Source organism: Anabrus simplex, chromosome 3 (genome assembly GCF_040414725.1).
Source record: "Anabrus simplex isolate iqAnaSimp1 chromosome 3, ASM4041472v1, whole genome shotgun sequence".
NCBI classification, from domain to species: Eukaryota; Metazoa; Arthropoda; class Insecta; order Orthoptera; family Tettigoniidae; genus Anabrus; species Anabrus simplex.
Window position 1 is genome coordinate 327,976,117 of NC_090267.1, and position 27,199 is coordinate 328,003,315.

The 27,199-nt window shown below is 37.1% G+C and overlaps 1 protein-coding gene across 1 annotated transcript; it reads left to right on the plus strand.

Moving 5' to 3' along the window:
• The first annotated feature begins 2,223 nt into the window (after positions 1-2,223).
• Positions 2,224-26,480, plus strand: Polr3G (RNA polymerase III subunit G). Its single transcript, XM_067144432.2, has 3 exons — positions 2,224-2,298; positions 15,047-15,600; positions 26,024-26,480. The coding sequence occupies exons 2-3, from the start codon at positions 15,128-15,130 to the stop codon at positions 26,247-26,249; spliced, it is 699 nt and encodes a 232-aa protein (XP_067000533.1). The 5' UTR covers positions 2,224-2,298; positions 15,047-15,127; the 3' UTR covers positions 26,250-26,480.
• The last annotated feature ends 719 nt before the right edge of the window (positions 26,481-27,199 follow it).

The window sequence follows — 27,199 nt, forward strand, 5'->3', positions numbered from 1 at the left end:
AACCTCTCAAATGATGACACACATCAATGTTAACGAGAGTACCGTCAACACATCCACACACAGAAGGACATTCACCCTTCATTAGAAATCCCGTCGCTATATTAAGTGGATTATCAGGCCAACGTACTGTTAGCAAATATTACATTTACAATAACATCTACGACTTTGGTAACAGTTCTGCAAATAATTGATTTTGATGTCCCATGCATTGCTGTTACACAGTACAGCTGGGTACCATTTACTAAAAAATGTAAACATAAGAATTTGTTCTTTTTTGGAAAGGAATTTACTTCTTTATCTTTCAATAAATTACCGATCATTTCAAGAATATAGTCAGCCTCTTGGGATAATACGAAAACACTCGCGTTGTTATGTCGAAGTGAGGTTATGAAAATTAATCTTGTCTTTGTACGTTCCATTATTGGATTCTTCATCACTGTCCTCACTTGATGCTAACAAAAGCTCACGTCGTGACATGTTTATATCACTAAACCAAATTCTACGCCGAGAAACTAATGTACATACTTGTTAATTAACATATGAAAAGGGAATCATCTCTTTGCAAGATTTATGAAAACTTTTCACTTCATTTCTTTGCACTTTGCATTTCTGTACCAATAGAGGAACATAACAGGCTTGAAAAGTGAAAAGATTTCTAACTTTTCACTTTTCACTTTGCAAGCTAAATCTGAAAAGCGATAATGGAACAAAATCTGAACTGAAAAATGCAAAGTGAAAAGTTGCACTTTTCAGTTCAGATTTTGTTCCACCATCACTTTTCAGATTTAACTTGCAAAGTGAAAAGTGAAAAGTGAAAAGTTAGGAATCTTTTCACTTTTCAAGCCTGTTATGTTCCTCCATTGGTACAGAAATGCAAAGTGCAAAGAAATGAAGTGAAAAGTTTTCATAAATCTTGCAAAGAGATGATTCCCTTTTCATATGTTAATTAACAAGTATGTACACTTGTTTCTCGGCGTAGAATTTGGTTTAGTGATATAAACACGTTACGACGTGAGCTTTTATTAGCATCAAGTGAGGACAGTGATGAAGAATCCAATAAGAGAACGTACAAAGACGAGATTAATTTTCATAACCTCACTTCGACGGACTTTCGCGAGTGATTTCGTATTACCCCAACACAGGCTCATTATATTCTTGAAATGATCGGACATTTATTGAAACATGTAACAAAAAGAAGTCAATCCCTTTCCGGAAAAGAACAAATTCTTATATGCTTACATTGGTTAGTAAATGGTGCCCAGCTGCACGGTGTAACACCAATGTATGGGACATCAAAACAATTATTTGCGAACTGTTACCAAAGTCGTAGATGTTATAGGTAAATGTAATATTTCCTAACAGTACGTTGGCCTGATAATCCATTTCTAATGAAGGGTGAATTTCCTTCTGTGTGTGAATGTGTTGACGGCAGCCTACTCTCGTTAATATTCATGTGTCATAATTTGAGAGGTTATCTTTAAAGTTGTCGAAAAAGTATGTCACGTTTCTCCTTGACAACTTCCAGCACAGCCAGCTACTTGTAATAAACTTTTTTCCCATGATAAAAACGTAAACTGTACGACAATTATACCGTCAAATTCGCCGCGAAAAGTAAAGCATTAAAATCGTCGAGTATTAGGCCTATACAGTTTGCTCATGGAATAAACTCGATCGTATCACTCATTCGCAAAGACTTTTCACTTTGCGAAAAAATTGAAAAGTACAACCTAGACCATGGTGGAACAGAAAGACTTTGCACTTTGCAAAATTTGAAAAGTGAAAAGTGCAAAGTTGAAAAGTTGCAAAGTTCGTTCGTGGAACAGGCCCCAGGTCTTTATTAGAAGATCTTTGTTATGATCCGTATGATTTTGTCGGTCTGGCAGCAGCGTACGGTTCTACAGTTGGTATCGTGGTATTTACTACTTGCATTGTTTTCTTCTAGATCGACGGGTTTGACTTTGACGTCAGTGTGGAAATACCATGCGTGCTGTAAAAAATAATGTCTGTCTATCACGACGAAATTGAAATAGAAGATTTTGAGTACGATGAGGAGGAAGGGATATATTACTACCCTTGTCCATGCGGTGACAGATTCCAAATATCTAAGGTGCGTAATTATTGAGTTCTCCATATCATAACCTATAAATATTGGTTTTCGAAATGCCACAACCTATCTTTCCTGCTTTCGTTATTTGTTTCATACAAATGATATGTATTTTCCAGGAAGAACTTCAAGCTGGAGAGGAGATAGCAACATGCCCTAGCTGTTCCCTTATCGTAAAAGTGGTATATGATCCAGTAAGTACGCATGGATCCATACCGCGTGACTTTATGTATTAGTAGACTGTGCATAAAATGCATTAAGTTTTACATTATTCCAGCAGAGGTTTTTTCTCATGATACATTTGCTAAATTGTATGATTCACACGGGCTTTTATATATAAAAACACACACACAAACATTGCCCAGGCGGCTCGTGATAACTTGACCGGATGCATGCCATATTCTGCCACCTTGTTCAAGGCACTTCTAATGTCGTTATTTGGCCCATTCCAATGTCTATTGAGCATAGTATCTGTCGAGTAAAAGTCTAGGCCCATTTATGATCGTTCCCATTGTCTTATCTGAAAGAGTACCCTTTCCTGCCTTGTAGATGGGAGCTGCATTCTGGTTTTCAAATATTTCAGTAGAAATGTCTCTCAAACTAGTTCGTAAGCCATTTTAGAGAGTGACATCGTGGAGATCTCAAGTATTATTTTAAAGAATCTAGCCTTATAATTTTCAGTAGGTCATATGTCGGTTATCATTAAATATTTCCATATTAGTTCCAGCCCATATGTTAGCGCTGAGAGGACCTTAGCATAATGTAAAGTCATGACCGTTCTTAAAGACAGTCTTGTGGGTTCTCTGATATCATATATAAGTTACTTTTGATGGCCGCCAAAGATCTCTCCCTTTTGTGGCTTCCGAAAGAGGTAGCTGAAGGTTGAAGTGTGACGCCCAGATATTTTAACTAATTCACAACGTTGAAGGCCTCCCTGTCACATTATATTCTGGAAATCACTGTGATTCATCTCCCTTCTGGGAACACCATCTGAACTGTCTTAGGCAAAAATTCAGAATAACTTACATTTTCCAGTGCACACATCTAGGCGCGATTGCACTGTCATTTGTTTCTCTCTAGTTGATCGTGCAGTGGACAGAGCTGCCAACTGTTCATATAAAGAACTAGTCCGAATCTCGTGACAAAACCATTGGTCTGGATCAAGCAAAGGGGGTCTGGGGGCATAAGCCCCCAGGTTAGAAGCTGCGTAGCGGCCCTAGGCCTTTAGTATCCCGCGTGACACCTCCATTGGTCTGGTTTGGTTAGGGTAGGTTAGTGACAAAGCCATTGGTCTGGATTGGTTAGACCGTGCTGTACCCTCCCCTACATTTAGGTGAGCTTAATAGAGTTCTTTCTTTACAGATTGCATTCACTTGTGTTTTCTTGTGCACGGGCTGGTAACGGAATCATTTACTTCATCGCTAGGAGTGACGTCATATCCCATTGTGTCTCACCCAATGGAAATGCTGGCACGTAGTTAGGCGATGGACTATGGCGCGTGATAACTTGTATTAGGTTATAAAAGCAAAATTACTTCTGGGGGACGGCGGGTGGGTTCTTAACTGTCGCAGTGAACACATCTTTCTTCTTCAAGGTATTCCACTTAAGATTTCCAACATATTACATCATTATCATGCTATAAAATTAATGTAATCTTTACTGAATTTCTACCCTGTCTTATTTATATTAATAGCAAGGCTGTTGTTGATGGCATAGTTCTAAAGTTTATCCATTGCTTTTTGTAGGTCTTCCCTGTTGATCCCATGTATAAATGTGTTTTAACCAAAGTGTTGTGAATGATCTTTGTGATATCTGTGATTGCTATGTTAAACAGAAGGGGGCTTAGGGGGTCACCATGCGGGACTCCATTACCAGTAAGTTATAGCGTATGTCAGGGTTGGACAAATCCTGGGCGCCGATGGTGATAGAGAAAGAAATTGTAGGCGTCTAAAATGAATGAATGAAAGAATGAAAGATTTCCTTTTCTCAAGAAACTCATCAGCATTATTGCAGTACTGGTAACATCAGCAGCTCATGTGAAATCTGGTTTAGTACTATGAATCTATCCAAGTAGCATGGATCACCTGATGTTGATCAATATGAATAGCCAAGGCCTAAAAGATATTCAACCAACAAAATCAATAGTGCACTGGAATTTTCAAATAAAGGGATGTAGATATGTTAGGAGGAGTGAATAATAAGGAAACAGTGATGACTGCTGTAGGTGATTAGATCAAACTGGTTAATACTGCAGAATTTCATTTTTCTTCTTCTTCTTCTTCTTCTTCTTTTATGACCACATAGGATCACTTTAGTCAGTCCGTCGTTCAGGTCTCTTTGAAGGGATTGTTCGGGCTTTGCGGTCCTCCCAGTACTTCTTCAGACGCTCCGATCTTCGTGCCCTTTCCTCAGTTGAAAATGTGCGTGTTGTTGGTTTGTTTTGTGTAAGGGTAAAGCGGAGGTTTGTATTCTTGAGTTTTGTATTCAATTTTATCTTATTTTTGGTGTCTTCTGTTGTAAGGCCTATTTCCTTCAGATCCTCTCTTACTTCTCTGATCCATTTACATCCTGTTGTGGTATTTTTTGAGACGAGATTGTGTTGTACTAGTTGTTTCAGAAGTCTCGAGTCCTGCATCCTCATGATATGTCCAAAGAATCCCAGTCTCCTCTTACGCATAGTATCTGTAATGGGTTCTAGCTCTTTGTACACGACTTTGTTAGGTATTAACCGCCACTGTCCATCTTTCTGATATTTTTTGTTGATACAGGTTCTTCCAATCCTCCTTTCAATTTTCTGAAGTCTGTCAGTCTTTGATTGTTTATTCAGGTAAAAGAGTGTTTCTGCTGCATATGTAGCTTCCGGTTTTATAACTGTGTTGTAGTGTTTTATTTTTGTATTTATTGATAGACATTTCTTTTTGTAGATATCCCATGTTAATTTTTGTGCTTTAGCTAATCTATTTGTTCTTACTTGGATTGAGATTTTTTCATTTAAGTTATGTGTTATTACTTCTCCAAGATATTTAAACTGAGTTACTATTTTGATTTTATTACCATTTATGGTGACTTCTTTTAGCTGTGTTGGTTTTTGCTTTTTTTTTTTTTTTTTTTTGCCTGGCTCCTAAAAATTTTTGATAGTCCCTAGATTTTTTCTGATTTGTCCAACCCTGGCATATGTTGATGTCTTGCTATCTTAGACTATAACTTGGTTGTAAACCAGGATATTATTGATAGCTATGGTCATTGGGTTTCCTTGTCCAATTATGTCCGTCAGTTTCGTAAGGATTGTGATGAATTTCATGTTGGGTTCATATTGACGTTGAATGATCACTCTTTGAGATGCACAAATACACATTTTCAATACAAATTATGGTTTATCACATCACTAAAAATACACAATCATATTAACATGTTTTTGTAGGACATGTTTCATCCCTATTTTAGTACATCTTCAGCTACATTGAATTTGTTACATTACAAGATATTATAAACATTTCTTATTGACGGTTTTTCACTTTACAAAGGAAAAATTAAAAGTATCCTTCTAATTTAAAACAAATCATAATTCCATCATTAGATGGAGCAATAAAATTCAAACATGTTTCGACTCATTTGAGCCATCTTCACTGAAATAAAGGGGGTTGTGGGGGGGGAGGGGGGGGTTAGTAGTAATCTACATAATACAAGCTAAAAATGTGCTAAAAACATGAAGGAACAAAAGAAAAAACAAAAGAGACATGACAGAAATAAAAACAATAACAATACACAATATTTTCATCACTAGATGGAGCAATAAATGCTGAGACAAATTCATTGAAAAAAGGTTAATGTAAAACGTAATTGAATCCAAAAAGTGTGCTAAAACTAAGAAGATACAGACTGAAACAAAACAATAAGTGCTAAAACTAAGAAGAAAAGAAAATAAATGATACAGACAGAAACAAAACAATAAGTGCTCACCATTAATGCTGTAGTCTAAAACTCCTGAGTACCATCTTCCTCATCCTGCGAGATGACGAGGAGCCAGCAGACCTCGTCATCCGTATTATGTGGGGTAGTGGTTTGTTTTATCGCATACAAACCTAGTCTTTGTATTATTTTTCGATACGTTTTATTAATTTGACTCTGTTTTTGTTTTTGTGTATTTTCATGTGTTTTTAAAGATAGCAATTTGCATGATATATTATTGCATTTTTGGCAATGTCTTATTCTACCATAAAAATAAGTAAACTTGTGTCCTCATCCCGAGGTGGTGCAGCTCTTTTCAGGAACACCCCCAATGGAGGTGAGCTGCATGTACCATTTCAACCACATACCAGCCCTCCTGTCATTCTTAAATTTCTGGCAGTACCGGGAATCGATCCCGGGCCCCCGAGGACGGCACCTAATAACACTAACTGTTACGCTACGGAGTACTGCTCCCTCCAATGGCATCTCACCGCTACAATACGGGCAGCAATACACTTTCTTCTTTCTCCCCCACCGATAGTAGCTCCCTTCCAAGTACTACAAACAAGCCCATAGCCTTCACAAACAGATTCACCTCCAATTCAAACCTACAGCTATAACACACGCAGTAAGAGCCCAACAGTCGTCAATAACTTTTAGCTCATAACATAAGTTACCCTCACCACCGTCAAATGGTAAGTGCACACAATTTCCACCTAAAAATTCTATTACGATTTTTTTCATACAATTAACACCACGCTTTTGGTTTCCTTTTTACAGATTTTACTTCTGATCCAACATTCAACACGTTAGCTACATTCTACTGTCACGTTGCCTTTTCGACCAGCTTGTCAACAAACCCATATTCTCAACAATGTTATCATATCAAATGAGATGGTCCATAGAGGTCCAATATAAACATTGTATATTAACCTTCAACGGCAACCTCGTACTTCTGCATCAAAGTGAACCACATCATCACCATATACTATTGACTTTTGACTTTTAACTTACGTAAACAAATTATCACAGGTCACTTGACCATCTCTCAACTTTATTTTATTCAACATTATTTTTTAAAAATACGATTCTGATCGTCATTCTCATTATTATCTAGTTCCAACCGCTAGTTGATCAACATCATTTTATAGCAATTTTACTACTAGTCTATGTTCACAGAGGCTTGAAGATTGAATGCTCTATGACATAACAGTCTATAATGAAAATATATGTATTGTATGTAGTAGTTTTTTAGTCTTTTGTGTATTGAAAAGGTGGACCCAGAAATATAAATTATTTTTAATTAATATTCAATTATTTATAGACTGTTATGGAGGTCTGTATTAGCTGGAGACAAAGCCGAAGGAAATAACGAAATAAAAATGATCACAATAAGTCAAAAATAATCATCCAGTATTTAATGTTTTAGGTTTAGATTTTAACTTTTCTTTCCCTTTGGTTTATTTCTCTTGGTTTTCAACCAATATAACACTAAGTTCAATAGTGGGTGATCAATTGCTCTGAATAACAGTTCTATAAATACCGTAATTTGTAATGGTGACTAACATTCCTGAAACATAAGAATTTCTCGACAGGCAGAGTGCTCTCAGAGCTGAATTAATAATAAGGAACAATTTGGATTCCCATTTTTCAAAAGTGAAACAAGGCCTGGATGTCTTCAGGTACTGGATATGCACAGCCAAAACATTCGTCGCCCTTTTAGCAGTAAAAGAAAAACAACAACTACTCAATATTCAAAGGGAAGAGAATCCTGCAGTCAAACAGGAGCAAAGCTCATACTACTGACAGGCCATGACATATCTGAATTCTGAGAGGAGATAAGAATAATTTAGGAAAACGGCCAGCACAAAAATAGAAAAGGAATACCAAAACATATAATCCCCACACATATTTCAACAAAGTTTAATGAGGCACGACACCCAGAGAAGCAGAGGATAAGTATATGCTGCTTTGTGACTAGGAACAAGGGGGAAACTACAGCTGAAGAAAAGAAAATAGGTTAAATTTAGAAAAGTCCTAGTCACAAAATGAAAGATTGAAAGGGAAACAAGGGTCCACACTCGTCCTTCCTTTTAACCATTTTTGGCACCTACACCTGTTCAACAAGGAACCAGAAAATCCCTACATAATTCTAGAATAAATAAGTTAATGAAAACCCTACAAAATATGTGCAAGGTGACAGTACTGCCTTGAACTTAACATGGTAAGGTACCATCACCCACTCGATGTTTTAGAGTTACATGATGTTTAAGATGTATTAGCCTACCTTATAGTTGCCCCAATGGCTTTTTTAGCAAGGTTCATACCTCAGCAGGTGATCAGAAGAAGATGCCTCACAGGCAATTGTGAGCTCCTTTTATTACAGCTTGGTGATTGGGTGCAGAGAAAAGAGGTAGTGGCAACGTAAAGGAGAGAAAATGTTAAGGGATGCCGGCTCCTAACCAACACAATTCTCGCTACAGGGTTTCAACTCTGGCTCCTAGGTGACAATCCCAAATAGGAAAGCGATACCTACAGGTTGGCTTAAGTAATGGTAGAAGGTCCAGTGTCTTGCCACTAGATGACACAAATGCAATATGATTAAAGAGTTGTCTAACTCTAGTGGGGTGGGCTCATTTTCATATTACAGTTCAGTCTTTTGTTCTCAACATGGTTATGTCAGTAGGTAAGAAATCTAAGAGAATCAAATGTCAGATTGGGGATACAAAGCTGGAACAGGTAGATAATTTCAAGTATTTAGGATGTGTGTTCTCCCAGGATGGTAGTATTGAAATTGAATTAAGGTGCAGTAAAGCTAATGCAGTTAGCTTGCAGTTGCGATCAACAGTATTCTGTGAGGAAGTCAGCTCCCAGATGAAACTATTTTTACATCGGTCTGTTTTCATACCCACTCTGCTTTACGGGAGTAAAAGCTGGGTGGACTCAGAATATCTTATTCGTTAGAAATATCAGACAGGAAAGTAGCGAGAATGATTGCTGGTACAAAGGGGTGGGAACAGTGGCAGAAAGGTACTCGGAATGAGGAGATGAAGACGAAGTTAGGAATTAACTCGATGTATGAAGCTGTACCATAAACCGGCTTCGGTGGTTGAGTCATGTGAGGCGGATGGGAGGAGGAGAGGTTACGCAGAGAATAATGGACTCTGTTATGGAGGGTAAGAGAAGTAGAGGGAGATCAAGACAACGATTGTTAGACTCAGTTTCTAACTATTTAAAGATGTATAAAATTAAACGATGCTGCAGACTATACTAGACTTAACTAAAGTTGGCATTTGACAAGCAAGGTTGGAGGGAGGAGCATTGCACGAGCCATTTCACGATGTTGCCACATTCCAGCATTCCTTTCTACATTCTCTTACCCCTCACTTCTGGCTCACTTGTTCCCTCCTTCATTCTGACCGCTGTGACATGAACTGCTCTTTCTTCACATTCTTGTTTTCCACTGTAATGGGAGTGATCGCAAATGGGACAAATTTTGCTGTGACTGTGACTGATTTGGTCTCATGTTGCGTTATTTTTAACAGGGACCGGCCTGATAAGCTCAGACAGTAGAGCGCTGGCCTTCTGATCCCAACTTAGCAGGTTCGATCCTGGCTCAGTCCGGTGGTATTTGAAAGTGCTACAGAACGTAAAATCAATAACATTATTATTCTTTGATAGGGGTGGTACCTATAGCCTGACAAATCCTTCAACATGCTCTTTGTCCTATACTTTGTCTCTGTACACCTTATTGGCATAAGTACAGGACGTAAAACAAATCAGAAAAAGTGAGTTCAAGGGGACAAGGGTGCGCGGGGAGGACGGGAGTCATAAATCATGTGTACTCTTTTCCACACCACCCAGCGGTAGAGTACCTGGCGCGTTTCATCTTACTCGAAATATAAATTAAAATACAATGATTGTACGTACGTACGTAAATAGTATTTAAAATACAATTAGAAACTTACTATCGGCCACAAAACAGAAATAGAATACATCTCGCACTGAACTGCTTGCGATAATATCTAACTCACAAGTGAAGTGAGAGGTTTGGCAACTCCCAGCAAGACGAGTTGCCCAGAAGTTTTATCTCCATGGCAACCGCAGTCGCCCCACCCTCGTTTCCATGGCAACCATACCGCCACTCCCTTTATCCCGCCCCGGCAGGCAGTAAACGGACCTCCCTCTAAGAAATGCCAAACACCAACTTTCGTTATTAGAGGTATAGCTGCAAATAAAGGATTGTGGTAGCATTTAGTAAATTCACAGAGGCTTGTAGACTGAATGCTGAAAGGCATAACAGTCTATAATGAAGTTGTATGTATGTACCTACAGTATGTATGGTTTTACAGGAAATTAATTTTGACCACACCCCAACCCCTCTATCATTAAATTAAAGTTTTGGATCAATTCCCTAACTGCTGTTTCTGAGTCTGAACTATGCATCAAAATTGCAGGCATTTGTGAAAGAGGTCTGTAGATGACAGAATATTATACTGTACTTAAATGAGCAATAAACTTTTGTTAGAAAATGCTATGATCAACACTGCATTGAATTTTCAAAAGTCAAATCGAATCACTAATGACAATGTTGTTGGTTATGTTGGTTAGTCATGTGATGCAAAACAAAAAACTAAGGGAACTGCAATAAAGCATCAAATGACCAAGCTCCATTATCTCAAATTATGACAGTATATTTAAAATTTCGTAATTTTGATACATTAACAAGAAAAGTCATGTTTTTATCTCAACTTTGTTATATAATACTCTACATTCTCAGGAAAGATGAATTAATACAAAGGATTTTGTGCTTGTGTAAATACAGTATCTCAAAATCTATTTGTGGTGCTTGGTCAAGTGATGCATAACACGATCCCCACTATCATTATAGGAGTACGTATACTATGACTTCAGCCTAGCTTTTTGAGATGGTGCTTCGCATCATGATCTTAAGGTGCACTTGTTTATAGGTTTGGACTCCCATCTCGATCTCCTCATGCCAACCTGGCCTTAGTTATGCATGTCTCTACCAGTTGCTAACTGATATGCTGCATGATGTCAGGTGTTGCTTCAGGATGTCTTTGTAACACAGGTACTGACCACCAACCTTACGTTTACCAATATGAAGTTTTGAATAGAAGACTGATTTCGGTATCTCATCCTTCACACCCATCAAATGTTCACACCAACCTAGTGTGCCTTTCATCAGTAGGGACTCCATGCCGAACAAACTTGTTTGATCTGCGCAGAACCTCGGTGTTGGGTATATGATCTTGCCACTTCACTCGCAGAATTACGCTTAAGACATTTCATGTGGAAACTGTCTGAACATTAAATATCATGTTCATGTAGGCACCATGTCTCTGAGGCATTACAAAAGAATAGGCAAGGTCATTGGCTTGTAAACAGCCATCTATCTTGGTCTTTAGATGTAAATCATGTGATTTCCAAACTCATTGGTTGAGCTGGTTGAGCTTACCAAATGCAGTAGCTGCTTTGGTGATACATACAGCAATCTCGGTTTCCAGCTGGGTTATTACGTGAATCATACTTCCCATATATTGAAAAGACTTCACCTCTTCATGTTGTTTTCCTGCTAGTTGTAGGGGAGTGTTGTTTATAGACTCACCTCTTGCAGGTTGCTTCAGTACCTGGGTCTTAGAAACACTGTGTAAGCCAAATTTATGACATAAAATGTCTCTATCAAAAATTAAATTTACCGGGCTCGATAGCTGCAGTCGCTTAAATGTGGCCCGTATCCAGTATTCGGGAGATGTAGTGGGTTCGAGCCCCGCTGTCGGCAGCCCTGAAGATGGTTTTCCATGGTTTCCCATTTTCACACCAGGCAAATGCTGGGGCTGTACCTTAATTAAGGCCACGGCCGTTTCCTTCCTAGTCCTAGCCCTTTCCTGTCCCATCGTCGCCATAAGATCTATCTGTGTCGGTGCGACGCTAAGCCAACAGGAAAAAAAAATAGCAAAAATTAAATTCCAGAAGGAAACCATTTTTTAATTTCATCAATAAATTGCAGTTGTTAAAAACATTTAAGCTCTTTAGGTCTTTTCAGTTGTTAAATTTCCAGCGTATCGCCCCAGTGTAGCAGTGGGCTCATCAGTTGGAAAGAAATGAGCGTGTTGGTTATATGGTTTGGGACACGTTACTGTGAGCTTACATTCAGGAGACGGTGTGTTTGAACCCCACTGTCAGCAGCCCTTAAGATGGAATTTTGGAATTTTGTGGTTTTCCTTTTTCACATCTGACAAATGCTGGAGCTGTACCTTAAAACCATGGCTACTATCTTCCCAACCCTAGTCCTTTTCTTGCCAAAAACCTTCCCTGTGTTAGTGCGCTGTTAAACCACTGGGAAAAAAAATCTAAAACGCGACTCCAAATATTGTCTGCAACGTTCATGAACAGATATATGAATGGATGAAAACCATAATGGTATAAGTAGCATTTTGGTCATTCAGAGAAAAAGGCATTTAAACATCGTCACAACTCGTATAAAGCATGCTATTTGTAGTTATACCACCCATCACTAGAGCGCAGAATATTACCGCTATCACTTGTATTCACAATTAGAATTAAGGAAGGTTCAACCTTTTCAATACAAAACGTGTTGTATAAGATTTTCACAACATATTATTTATTATATTATTAGAACCGGTTTCGACGCTTATTGCGCCATCATCAGCTACAAAAATCACAAATGGGCAAAGTACATATCATAAAAATGCATAAATGACTCTTGCATGGCTGAATACAAATGATGGACTGCTTTTCTCCTTAAAGGCTAGAAGAAAATGAGTAAAATGTGATGTGACACATAAGAGCGTAGTAGTTTGATGGGTGAATATTGTGCATAAAATTGGTCTGATGCTTTGAACATAAAAGTCTGAATATGATAATAAAACGATGTAGTAAAAAAAAAATAGTAAAATTGTCCACTCTTCTGTTGTTGTTCAATTAAGACACATAAGTCCAGGTCCGATGTTATATGAGGTTGGCAAGACCAACAAAAAGATTTTGTCAAGGCCGGGACACCTGATGTTAAGCGATTGAATAAGGTTGATCTTCAAATTAGTCTCAGCTCAACAAGGGTGGTGAATCTTAAAAGAAAGGAAAGAAAAACTAAGTTAGTGAAATGGAAATCTAAATGGAGTCGCGGCCAAGGATGATAGGATATGAGACTCGCCTTGTTCAGCGTGCTGTGTGTGTAGTGTGAGAAGAGTTGTGGACAAGTGAGATGGGTGTGACTGAGTAACGAAGGTAGAGTGAGAGGGGCGGAAAGGGGAGGGGGAAGGGGACAGGAGAGGAGTAAGGAGGCGGAGTTTAAGGCGGGTCAGGAGGGCGGAGTGATAGTGGTGTGGGACGTAAAAGAGTGCTGTGGAGAGCGTGAAAGATTGATTTTCCTCCCGTGGTTTTTATACCTCTAAAGACTTTGATTAGGAAGTCGAAAAGGATGTTGGATTTTTCTGAAATTTCGTTAAGATTTAAGTTAGGGTTAAAAAATTGGTCTAGGTGAATGAAACAGTTCTCCGTAACGTCGAGTAAAGGGCCTTTATTTATGTTTTTGAGAATTTCTAGGTCTTGTTCTATGGTAGTAAAATTATGCTTTAAGTCATGTATGTGTTGGCCTATTGCAGAAAATCTATTATATCTGATGGCATTGACGTGTTCTAAGTATCTAACTTTGAAGCTATGCCCGGTCGGTCCGATGTATGAGGAAAAACAGTTATTGCATTGAAAACGGTAAACACCTGACTTTGCGTGAATGTCGGATCTGTTAATTGATTTGGAATTGTGAACTATATCTGTGTTTCTATTGCTGGTTCTGTACGAAATTTTAATATTATGTTTCTTGAGAACGTTTGTTACACTGTGTATGTTTTCGTTAAAGGTGAAGGTGGCGAATAGGGCAGAGTTAGGTCTTTCTTTGGTTAATGTTGTCTTTAGTCTATGTTTACATTTGTTAATGATGCATTCTATGAATGAGGTGTTATAACCGTTGAATTTAGCAATGGCACGAATGGTGTTCAATTCCTTCTTTAGGTTTTCCTTGGATATCGGTATTTTAAATGCACGGTCTACCATACTATAGTAAGTGGCGCATTTATGTGCGTGTGGATGTGTGGAGTCTTTTCTGATAGTAGTCCCTATGGGTTGGTTTTCTGTAGATATTGTATTCTAAAGAAGAAGGAAGTCTCTTAATTGTAAGATCTAAAAAGTTGATTGAGTTATTGGACTCGGATTCTAATGTGAATTTTATATTAGAATCTATCTTGTTTAAGTTATTAAGGGTGGTAGCTGCATTAACCGTTCTGTCATCTAGAATAACCAGAGTATCATCGACATATCTAAACCAGAAGTGTATATTTGAAAAAATGTTATTGGTATTAATTGCAGTGTCTTCTAGGAAATCTATGTAAATTTCAGCCAAAATTCCTGAGGCCGGCGACCCCATAGCCAGTCCATCTTGTTGGTAAATACATTTGTCAAATGCGAAATAGTTATGTATTAAGTAAACTAGAGATCCAAGACTTCATGCAGGTCCTAAAACTCGTGGGGTATGCGCTCCTCCCCTGAGTGCGACTGTGGTGAGAAGAAACAGACCATCCGTCATATTGGCATTGAATGTCATAGGAGGTCATACTCCGGTCAGCTGAAGGAGTTTGTGTGTGCTTCTAATGGGTTGTACAATGGTTGGACAGTTCAGATTTGAGTTTGTGAACTGTTTTTGAGATTGGTTGATTGTTTGAAGTGTTATATTTTTGTTATATTTTTGAATGTTCATATGTACTAGCCATAAGATAAATAAATAAACTGTATTAGTATACTTCTTATCTGCATTTTGGCATTGTATAGCCTTCATCAAAGAGCTAATTACTGTGTGTTAAGCCTTTGCTTGTTTAAATATTATCTTGTTATTTGTAGCTTCAGATGGTTGTTTCACTTATAAACTGATTTAAAACAGATAATTTGTTTCATTTTCAGGAAGATTTTCAAATTACTGAATCTGAAGAGGAGAAGGAAATTTCTGTAAAATTACAAGAGAAGTTAGTAATTTAAGAAACAATGGCTGGTCGTGGAAGAGGCGGAGCAGGTGGTCGCGGTAGAGGCCGAGGCTCCATGTCCTTCAATGTGGAGCAACTAGGCTTCAGTGCTGGCGAAGCTTTACCAGGACCTGTCCTGCAGCCGCCACCTGTGTATCCTCTTATGGAGAACAGACCAGCTCCACTCGAGTCTGCTCCAGAGGTCGAGTACTGGCTTGCTCTAAAGAGAGAGTACATAGAGTTCTTACATGACTCACCTGCCTATCTCCTTCCGGTTGCTGCTAAAGCTGATATTGAAAGATATTCTGATCGTTACCAAGCCCTGGAGTCACAAAGTGCCAAAGGTTATAACTATGTAAAGTATGATGTGAAACGGCTGCCACCAGAGCTGAGACCTATTAGTAAGAAGAATAAGACCAAACAAAAGAGGAAAGCTGGTGCTGCTAAAACAACATCAGCAAAGGTGCCAAAGAAATTGGAGGACATCGATAACAGGTAATAATATAATATTGTCTTAATTGGATGCCCAAGTTATACTATAAAATACAGTGAGTGCATTTGAACTAAGAACCAGCTGTGCTAGGTTTGTCTTACCAGCATGCATGACAATCATTGCTGTGTATTGGCAGAGTTCAGCAGTGGTGATGCAACCCTGTACAGTCTTTCTTCTTAGCCTTTTTTCCTAATTTATTAGGATTAGCACTAAGAGGTAGATTTGGCCCATATTTATGGCTGGGAGACCTTCCTGATGCCAACCTTTATGTGAAGGGATGTTTTCACTGCACTGCTTGTTTCTGTAGTGGTTGTGTTGAATGTAGATGAAGAGAAGTGTATTAAGACCGCAAACACCCAGTCCCCAAAGCAGAGGAATTAACCATACATAAGTAAAATCCTCGGGTTGGCTCTCTAAGAAGTTAGATATCACCTACGCTAATGGATATTTTCCAAACGAAGAATAATATCATTAAGTTTACCACAGTGAGAACTCTGTGTTGTCTGTTTTCTTAGGCAGAACACTTCCCATACCCTGAAATTTATCATAAAGAGCATGGACTGTACAACTTGGAAATTTTACACTTAGGAGACTTTCTTGAAATCATGTTTGAACTTGATAGGCTGACTAAGTTAATGCATGCAACTCATGACACACGTGCAGTAATAAGGATATACTGAGCATAATACATTTGGTATTTTAATATACTAAACAGAACAGCACACAACTCACAAATGTCTTTTGATAGACACTCACTGCTTGTCATTCAACTCTGTAGACAGCTGTTGTGTCACCGATATCCATTGCATTTAACACAATACTGAGTTTGGGTGTTTGAAATTTCAAGTCATCTTCACCGTCACTAGAATTGTTGTCATAACTGCTCCATCCTCTTGAGCAATGCCGTGTTGATAGGCATCAAAACTGACACCTCATTCTGTAAGTCTCCACATACAGCCAGATCATCATTAAAGTGTATCCTGCATCCAGGGCGGGTCGTAAAAGAAATCCAGGCCAGCATACTCCCAGGGTTCGATGATTATTACATTTTTAACATGAGTTCCGAAAAAGACAAGAAAGGCTTCTTGATAAACAAATTACTTGTCAGAAATAACGATGGACATCTCCATCCTACGAATCGTTGATTATCGCAGAATATGATTTATATTACGCCTTAACACTAAATCTATCTAGAATGGTTAACCAAGTTAATGAATAGTACTTCAAGTATACCTTAAACATAATCATTTATTCAAATTATAAAGTTGAGAAAAGAGAATGAAATCAAGAAAAATTATCTTACATTAAATTCAGTGAGTCTGCTTCGGTAGGGTCATTAAAATGTTAATTATGCATACTAAAAATGATTAAGGTTGGAAATGAACTTGTATATCACTTACATATCATCAATCAAATTAAGAAAATATACATAAATCAAAATTAAATTCTCGTTAAATAAATACAGATCCACTTGGGAAGTTAAGGATAACGATAAGTTGTTTTGTCTTTGTCGGAATCATCATTCGTTCTTTTTCTTCAGATAACTTAGGATGAGTATTATGCTTAATTCTTGTTTTTGGACTATCAAAATATTTATATGTGTCGGGAAAAAGATAAGTATACCGTGTTAGCAAAACCTGTGCTAATATTCGCCTTAACTTGTAACATCAATCACTATATCATTTACCAAATAAATCTTCGATTCAATTTAGCCATTAAAAAAATTAACTGATTAACCCTTTGGCACTCAGCCTATATGCAGGAGTTTGCTCGAAGACACTCAGACTAATTTCTGTCATTTTCCACACCAAATTACAAAAAATCAACACGTAAAGAGTTTAACACACATTAAAATAAATCACACTAATACAGGAAACTATGAGCATTTCAGAAATGAATATACCTAGGACATATTGTTATTGGTATAGCCAAAAAAAAATTATTAAATTTTGAAAATAAATTTAAAAAATTAATTTTTGATTTTCAATGACTGAAAAATCAGTTTTCCTGAGTCAGAGTAGGATTATATATGTGGATATGAGAATAAACCAAAGACATGTTGAGAATAGATACAGAGATATTAAATCAATGCAGTGAATGATTGAGAACGAAATTACTTTAAGCGTCAAGATGAGTTATACATGAGAATTATTGGAAAGAAATGGAAGAGAGATGATACGATATGTGAGATGAAACTGATGATGTAATGTTATCCGAGTATATCCAAGGATAGAAATATAGAATGTATGATGCTACGTTGATAAAAGAAGAAAATGATTGTTTTTGAAGAGAAAGGTGATGATAGTTGACGCATTCCAGGATCATTTATGTTCGTGATACCATGATGATATTTCATTGACAGAGAATCCATATCCTACAATAGTAACAATGTGTTATGATAGTTATAATGTGTTTTGGCATAATTAGATCATCATAATGAATCCTGTTTAGGAAGTGTTGATTATTAATTTGATACTTTTAACCTAGTATCTCTACCATAAGGTTATATTTTTCCTGAATGATAAGCATGGCGTACATCAAATCACATGGATAGGCATGTTGATTTTCTTATAAATAATTCCAGGAGGATAGTTAATTTCTAGGATCTTCATGAAAGATATCCCTTGCATCTTTAAATAAATGACACAAGGTAATATGTTAAAATTCAGACACTCTCCTTTAAAACATTAGTAATCATGTGAATTCCATTGACATAGGTAAAAGTGGAGAAAGAATAGTGTTTGGATGGTTCTTTTTTAAGCGTGGTCTTAGGTCGGAATTTGTGTTTACTAATGATATTTTCTATGAATTGATTATTAAAGCCATTGAATCCAGCAATGTGACTGATGGTATTCACTTCTGTGTGGAGACCTTTTTTATTCATGGGTACGTTGAATGCTCTATGTATAAGACTATTATAGGTTGCTGTTTTGTGGGGGGAAGGGATGAAATTAATCTTGTCGGATTGTGACGGCCGAATGGGTGGGTTTTCTGTATATCTTGTAGGTTAAGGATTCCTGTTGTCTAGTAATGGTAAGATCTAAAAAATTGATTTTTTGATCTACTTCTGACTCCAGAGTGAACGTAATGTGTGGATCGATGTTATTTAATGTTAGAAGTGTGGTATTAGCATCTTGCAGGTTCTCGTTAATAACTACAAGGACATCGTCGACGTATCTAGCCCACAAAAGGATGTTATCAAATTTATTGTTGATTTTTGTGTTCTCGAGAAAGTCAAAATAGATTTCTGCAAGAATCCCGGAAGCCGGTGAACCCATTACTAGACCGTTTTGTTGGTAAATAGTACCATTAAACATAAAAAAAGTTATTGTTAACTACCAATTTGAGCAATGTAATAAAATATTGGATTTCCAGTTTACTCCGGTGACCGTTTTTTTTTTTTAAAGATTATTTTTGATGATGGGAATTAGTTTAGAAATTGGTATACTGGGGTACATATTAACAATGTCAAAGGAATGAAGTGAATAGTCAGGAGGGGGGGGGGGGGGGGAGCAACTGTCCCTCCTCGCCGCACCTCCTAATCGAAGTTACTGTTTGTAGGCACGCCAAAGGCGTAGAAAAGGAAATCTAATAACTTATTTATACACGTGTAGACATTCCACTCTATGGAAGAGTTGCATGTATGAAACAAAAACTAATACTGTTCGGTGAAGTACGTATGTAGAAGGCATACGTCTGTTTGGAGCTTCTGTTGCATTCCGACCAGATTGTCCAGATTAAAATAATGTCTGTGTATTCACCGCTGCTGATCACACTAGCTACTGCCGATATGCAGACAGCAAATATAGTGCGGCTGTAGCATACACCAGCCTAGAACTGTGCGGTCGAAAACGATGTTTACTAATGCAAGGGGAGCATTCGACCGGCAGCGCTGAGTAACATATTGCGAGTGTGACTCTGTTTCTTATCTCTTCATATTCTGACGTAATTGCCCGCTGGCAGTAGTTCCCCTGTTAAAATCAGGGACATTTATAAGTAGAAAGTACGGCGTCCGTGAGCCACCTGGTATTTAATCTTGTTCATTACAATGAACGGATGTTCAAAGTTTACTCTTCCTATGCCAATCTTTAAGTCTGTCTGAACTTTACATTCAACTGATTTATCTGGTATGATGCCTCTGTTTTTAACTTTTGATACCGGAATTATTGGTAGTTTAACCTTTTGACCAATTTCATGAAATAATGCTTGAGATATTACGCTAATACTCTCTCCAGATCTATTAAGCAGTGTGTTCTCATCCCATTTATCCTTACTGTGATTATAGGTAGTTTATATTGATGCTTTTTCGGAGTTGCTGTAACATCCTCTATTAACTCATCCAATCCTACTTCCCAAGATTTGATTTGTGCAATTAACCAACTTAGAATTTTGCTGCCTTCCTTATCTCTAATATATTTTCTATCTTTCCATCTATCCGAAAATTGACATTTTTAAAAATTATTCTCCATTGTCTCTAATCTATAATCAAAGGATTGAGCATTTGGATTTAATCTTTGCTCCTCTCGTTCCTTTTTCTTGTATCTTTATACTTCGAGACTTTCCGCTCCTTCCATATCTCCGTTTTCATCCTGATCTTTAAGTGCACGTTCCCATTTCTCATTTTTTCGGGTCACTTCTCTCAGATCTTGAATGTACCTTCTATTCCTGTATTCCCTTTCCTTTAAATTTCCTTCTTCTCTTCCTTCGTATCTTTGTCTTCTTCTGAAATTAAATCTGTTCCAGTTTCCTCTAAATTTATTATTAGGCTGGTAATATGGTATAAATCTGTCATTTCCATTATACCTTTCGCAACCTAGATTGGCTCTCCTACAATGACATCTGTCTTCTCTCCTTCCGCCTCTTTCGATCCATTCCTTTCTTCCATAATTTCTTACATTTCCCCCTTGGCTCATTTGGTATGTTTCTCTCAGGATTCTCCTGTGTTAAAATATTTATTGTTTCTTCATTATTTGTATTACGCATTATCCTACTTGTGGGATGTACGGTGGTCCTGTCAAGCTGTCTCAAGATATTTTCCATCTCGATTGCTGACTCCATGTTTGCAGCTACCAGTAACCTTTGTACATCTAGCAGAAATTGCTTTTGAATGGTTTTAATCGCTTCCAACTCACTAGGAACTGCATCTAGATCTTGGAAACGATTAAATTGATACGCAAAATAATCACTAAATCTAGTTTGCCCATTAGATGCGTATCTCTTGGAATATAATTCCAGTCTTAGATTCTGCTGAACCTCTGAATTCCAGAACCTCTTCAAAAATGCTGTTTTAAAGTCGTCATACTCATGAAAACTGTATTTAAATGCCTGGTACCAAAGATTAGGGTTTGAATCTAAGTGTTTTTCTATTACCCTCAGCTTCTTATCTTCAGGAATTTTATTTTCCTTAAAGTATTCCTCCATTTCTTTGAGGAATCTTCGGAGATATGCTTGCTGTATTATTGAAGTGCTTTGGTCGGTCGTCATAAGTCTTGATAATGTTTATTATAGCTGGATTCCCATTACTATTCCCCATTATCTTTTCGTTGTTACTTTGATTGGTTTTAGCTAAGATTGTAGGCATTGCTTCTCTTTCATTTACGTGTAACTTCATGGCCCTTTGTCTCTTGTAGTTAGACATTACCAATTTAGTCGCCTGGGTTTTATTTCGTATCTCCTGTATTTCTTTCGGTATTTGCCTTAGTCCTTCCTATGTTCGGTCTATTCTTTCATTAGCCTCGTTTTTATTTCGCTTTATGTCCTCCTTCATGATGTCTAATTTGTCTCCAATTTGGTCTCGGGCTACTATGAAATTTACTTCCATTGTTTTATTCGTTACTTCAATTCCCTCATGTATCTCATTTATTCTTTCCTGGCATTTTCCCCATTTTTCTTGTGAGTCAGTGTTTAATGCCTCTATATTTTCAGTTAGTTTCTTAATTTCGTCTTCTTTTAAATTTTGAATATAATTTCTATTCTCCGATAGTTCCTCTCTAAGCCAACTGACTTCCTTATGTATCTCCTTATTTTTATTCTCCATGATTTCGATAATTTTACCTCGTAAATTTATTATATCATTCTTGATTTTAACTATTTCTGATCCAATCTTTCAAACTTCTGTTTTCATGCTCTCTTTCTGTCTCTCTTCCATATTTCTAATTTCTTCTATTTGTTTTTGCTGTAATTCTTCCTGTTTCTGTTGTCCTTGTATATTTCTGTCCATTTCTTCCATCTGTTTGTGTTGCTCTTCTCTCATTTCATTAATCATTTCTTGTTGTTTCTCTTCCTGTCTTCTATTCATTTCACCCCCTGTGGGTGGGGGATGCAGATGAAGAATACACTCACGCTATCCTCTGCCTGTTGTAAGAGGCAACTAAAAGGGGCCCAAGGGGCTCTAAACTTGGGAGCGTGGGGTGGCAACCACGGGGCCCTTAGCTTTGTCCTGGCATTGCTTCTACTTACTTGTGCCAGGCTCCTCACATTCATCTATCCTGTCCGACCTCCCTTGATCAACTCTTGTTCTTTTCCGACCCCGACGGTATTAGAGCATTCGAGGCCTGGGGAGTCTTCCATTTTCACGCCCTTCGTGGCCCTTGCCTTTCTTTGTCCGTTACTTCATTTTTCGAAGTGGCGGATCCTTTCTTTTTTCTCTCTCTACCCCCTGTGGGTGGGGGATGGAGATGAAGAATACACCCATGGTATCCCCTGCCAGTTGTGAGAGGCAACTAAAGGGGGCAACCAAGGGATGATTGTATTAGAACCATGAAACTACTTTTGATTAGTGCCATCACGCAGGGAACACCATGGGTCGCCTTTACTTGCGAGTAGTACCACTGTATTAGGGTTTGTGATTAGTAGCAGCAGAGAGTGGTTCACTGTGGGTTTCCAGTATCCATGATTAGTACCATTGTGAGAAAACACCACAGGTCTGGGCGTTGCCTGTGATTAGTACCACTATATGAGCGACACCGTGGGTCTGTGTTGCCTGTGGTTAGTACCCACTATGTGAGGAACACCTCGGGAATACCGGCACCCGTGATTAGTACACCTAGGTGAGGAACCCCATCGGTTTGCGTTGCCTATGAGTGGCGTCATTATGTGAGAAACACCATAGGTCTGCATTACCTGTACGACGTACAATACTTGTGAGTAGTGCCATCATGTGTGGAACACCGTTAGTCTACGCTACTTCTGATTAGTACCCCAACATGACAAATACCATGGTTCTACTTTACTAGCGACAAGTACCATTATGAGGGGCCGTTGACCTGGATTTTGGACCCTTTTAGACAACAAGCATCCACGATTCAGGATTGTGCTTTAGAAGCGGTCCCTTGGTCAGTAATACTATTTTTATGATAGTTTTTGAGTTGGATCCACTGATTGTTATAAATTTATATCCATCCATTCATTCTTCATGACATTTATTATTTTGGTCAGTGGACCTGTTGTCCTTCTTGTATATTTCTGTCCATTTCTTCCACCGGTTTTTGTTACTTTTTCTCTCATTTCCTTGATCATTTCTTTCAAGGTTATAAACTTCATAGTTGGTTCTGTATTGAATTAAGAGTACACATGAAATAAATACAAAATTTAATCCACCTTCTTAATACTTAACAATCATGTGATGTTTATAAAAACATTACAATATACTATTACAAGGTACTAGTTTCAGTCCTATAAGGGCCATCATCAGCCTAGCCAAGATACATATGTATATACCATAGTCCTAAAACAGAGTTGTGCTGTGAGATGAAAGAATGGACTGGGGATGTGGTGGAATGATATACATATAAAATGGTGAATATATGAACTGTTGTAGAAGTAGCAATGTTATATTGATCAGTGACGAATAAAATCTTTTGATATATGTCTCATAAAATTACAAATTAATCAACAGTTATCTCAAAATTGAATAAAATAAGCTCTATTTGACGATGAGTCTAAGGTTGCACATTTGCCGGATTTTAAACAATGTCCAATGTTTCTATTGAGTTCTAGAAGATATGAAGTTCAACATTGGTACAGAGGGAATTATTTTGCGTGATGTCCAATAAATCCACAACAGAGGTTAAGTGTTGATAAAACTGTTGGACATATCTTGTGATGTATTGAAATCTTGCTGTGTTACAAAAGAATATTACCAATTCAATAGGAACCAAATGAACCTTGAGCGCAATGTGAAACAAGCTTGCCGGTGAAGTGCAACTAACAGAGTGTTATAAATTGGACATTGTTTAAAATCTGGCATAACCCAAATTTTTAAATGTGCATCCTTAGACTATTCGTCTATTTGTAATTTTATGAGACATATATCAGAAGATTTTATTTGTCACTGATCAACATAACATTGCTACTTCTACAACAGTTCATATATTCACCGTTTTGTATGTATATCATTCCACCACATCCCCAGCCCATTCTTTTTCATCTTTCATCTCACCATACAGCTCTGTTTTAGAACTATGGTATATACATATGTATCTTGGCTAGGCTGATGATGGCCCTTATAGGACCAAAACTAGTACCTTGTAATGTTTTTATAAACATCGCATGATTGTTAAGTATTGAGAAGGTGGATTAAATTTTGTATTTATTTTATGTGTAGTCATTTCATTTCATACCATTAGGAGCCAATGACCTCGATGTTAGGTCCCTTTAAACAACAAGCATCATCATCATCTATTCATTTCTTTAATAATTTCTTGTTGCTTCTCTTGTTTTCTCATCATTTCTCCCATGATTTCTAACATTCATCTCTCTTCTTCCTTTGCTTTCTCTATCGCTTCTTGATTACTTCTTGCTGCTTCATTCATTTTCTGTAACTTCTCCGCCTGTTCCTTTTGATATTCTGCATATTGTGACCTCATCTGATTTAAATTAGACATTTTGATATTTTTTTTAGTTCTCTAATTGTTTATGGGTACTCTAAGATTCCTATCTTTGCTTCAAACAAAAATAAATCCTTATACTCACTTACAAAATAGACTCTGTTTATATATATCATATATGTCTTCAGCAATCGGTTTGATTGTCAGGAATCGACCTCACTGAGTGATATTCATCATCCCGGATTTTATGATAATCCTCATCCTAAGCATCTTATATAAGTTCAATTCAATGTGATCATTAAAATTTTACATTATCTCTTTCATAACTTTTATCCTATAACTTCATAATATTTTTATTTTATGTATATTTTTAATGAACTTATTTGAATTCTCCAACAATTATGTCTATTACTGCAGTAATAAATCTTTTTCCTCTTTTAAAAAGCTATTTCTTCTTATGTCTCCGCGTCATTTTTCTCTTCTTGCTTCCATGATTCTGGTTTGCGATAACATTTCAAATTTTTTTCATTCTACGTTGGAGGCCAGTTTTTCTTTTGCTTCTTGCCTTCTCTTTCTTGTTTCTCTATTTCTTGTCTCTTTTTCTTGCTTGCATGTTTGGAATTCAATTTTTCTTTTGTAAATCTTCCTCTTTATTCTCTCTTTTTCTTGCTTCGGCGTTGGGAATTCAGTTTTTCTTTTTATCTCTGTCTTCTTTTCTGTCCTGCGTTGTGAAACCAGTTTTTCTTTTGGCTATCTTGCCGTCTTTTTCTTGCTTCAGCGTTGGGCACCAATTTTTCTTTTGCGCCTTTCCTGCGTCCAGGGCGGGTCGTAAAATAAATCCAGACCAGCATACTCTCAGGGTTCGATGATTATTATATTTTTAATGTGAGTTGCGAAAAAGACAAGAACAGCTTCTTGATAAACGAATTACTTGCCAGAAATAACGATGGACATCTCCATCCTACGAATCGTTGGTTATCGCAGAATATGATTTATATTACGCCTTAACTCTAAATCTGTCTAGAATGCTTAACCAAGTTAATGAATAGTACTTCAAGTATGCCTTAAACATAATCATTTATTCAAATTATAAAGTTGAGAAAACAGAATGAAATCAAGAAAAATTATTATCTCACATTAAATTCATTGAATCAGCTGCGATAGGGTAAATATGAATGTTGAACATTAAAATGTTAATTATGCATACTAAAAATTACTAAGGTTGGAAATGAACTTATATATCGCCTACATATCATCAGTCAAATTAAGAAAATATATATAAATCAGAATTAAATTCTCTTTAAATAAATACAAATCCACTTGGGAAGTTAAGGATAACGATAAGTTGTTTTGTCTTTGTCAGAATCAGCATTCATTCTTTTTCTTCAGATAACTTAGGATGAGTATTATGCTTAATTCTTGTTTTTGGACTATCAAAATATTTATATGCATTGAGAAAAAGATAAGTATACCTTGTTACCTTATAGTGAACTGCATTGCCTGAAATACACTCTATTGAAATATATCAGGTTATCTGTTAGACATTAAGTTATGGTTTATATACAATGAACTAAATCAGTGTGCATCTCTTCAACAGGTTGAAAGAACTTGAGAAGAATGAGGAACAAGACGATGAGGAAGAAGGCGAAGCTGAAAATGACAAGGATGAAGAGAAAGAAGGAGAAGTTGAAGATGGAGAAGAAGAGGAAGAAGTTGATGAGGAGATGGATGAGGGTACTGATTATGCAAATAACTATTTTGACAATGGAGAATCCTACATTGATGAGGAAGATGATAATTTAGATGATGGACCTGTGTATTAAAAAATTATTTATATTGGTATTGCCTTGTATATAAGATATGTATAAAGTGTACATAATATAGAGAATAAGAGTGGCTGTTCAACCATTTATCAGGCTTTAGTCAGTTTTAACCATTTCATTCATTTTCACTGCTGGAAGTTAAATGGCAATACTTCTGTTTTTGGTCATTTCTCTCAAATAATGCTTTTGCTTTTTGTCTTTTCTCTCAAATAAATGGTCATTTTAAAATTATCTTTTAATGTCTGTGTTTGATTTTGAGAGGTGTGATTTTCCCTGTAGATTCTAGATTATTTCAGGGCAGATTAACTGTGCTGGCCTAGAAATTAATTTAAAAAAAAGATAATCAAAACAAGTTCTAAAGACTGTAACTTATTGCATTTGACTGTACATTGCAACAGTCGCCCACAGCCTCTTACCTTTCAATCCTTTAACCTACAGAGCTATGGTCTTGACCATGATGGAGTTCAGTTAATTTTAATAAGAGAGTGCTAACAGTACTTGGTACTATTTATTGGCTTCTGCTAGTGCGAAGCAATCATAAATGTGTAGTGTTAAAGACAGAGCAGAAGCTGAAAATGGTGCATAAACTTGAAGAAGGGAGTCCTACCCAGCACCTGTCTTTGACTTATGGTGTGGCTGAAACATTGATACCGGGTATCCGGAAAAACAAAATAAGTTTTGCAAGCAGCTCTAACTCGGGGATTTGCAAAGCAGAATATGATGGTCTATTTATGCAGAACTGGATTAAGCTATGTTCGAATGGTTTCAGCAGAAACAAGTTGAAGGCATGCAAGTACTGGCATAATATGCACCAAAGAGGTATAATTTGTTTTCAAATTTTGGCAAATTTAATGTGTATGGTTGGCTGATGAGATTTAAACAGCCATTAGATACTGTATTTTAGTTATTTAACTCCATTCTATTTTAATCAAGCAAATTGCTTCGTCAAT

Coding starts and splice junctions, on each gene's coding strand:
- Polr3G (XM_067144432.2), top strand. CDS start 15,128: ATGGCTGGTCGTGGAAGAGGCGGAGCAGGTGGTCGCGGTAGAGGCCGA. Junction 15,601..26,023: donor TTGGAGGACATCGATAACAG/GTAATAATATAA, acceptor TCTCTTCAACAG/GTTGAAAGAACTTGAGAAGA.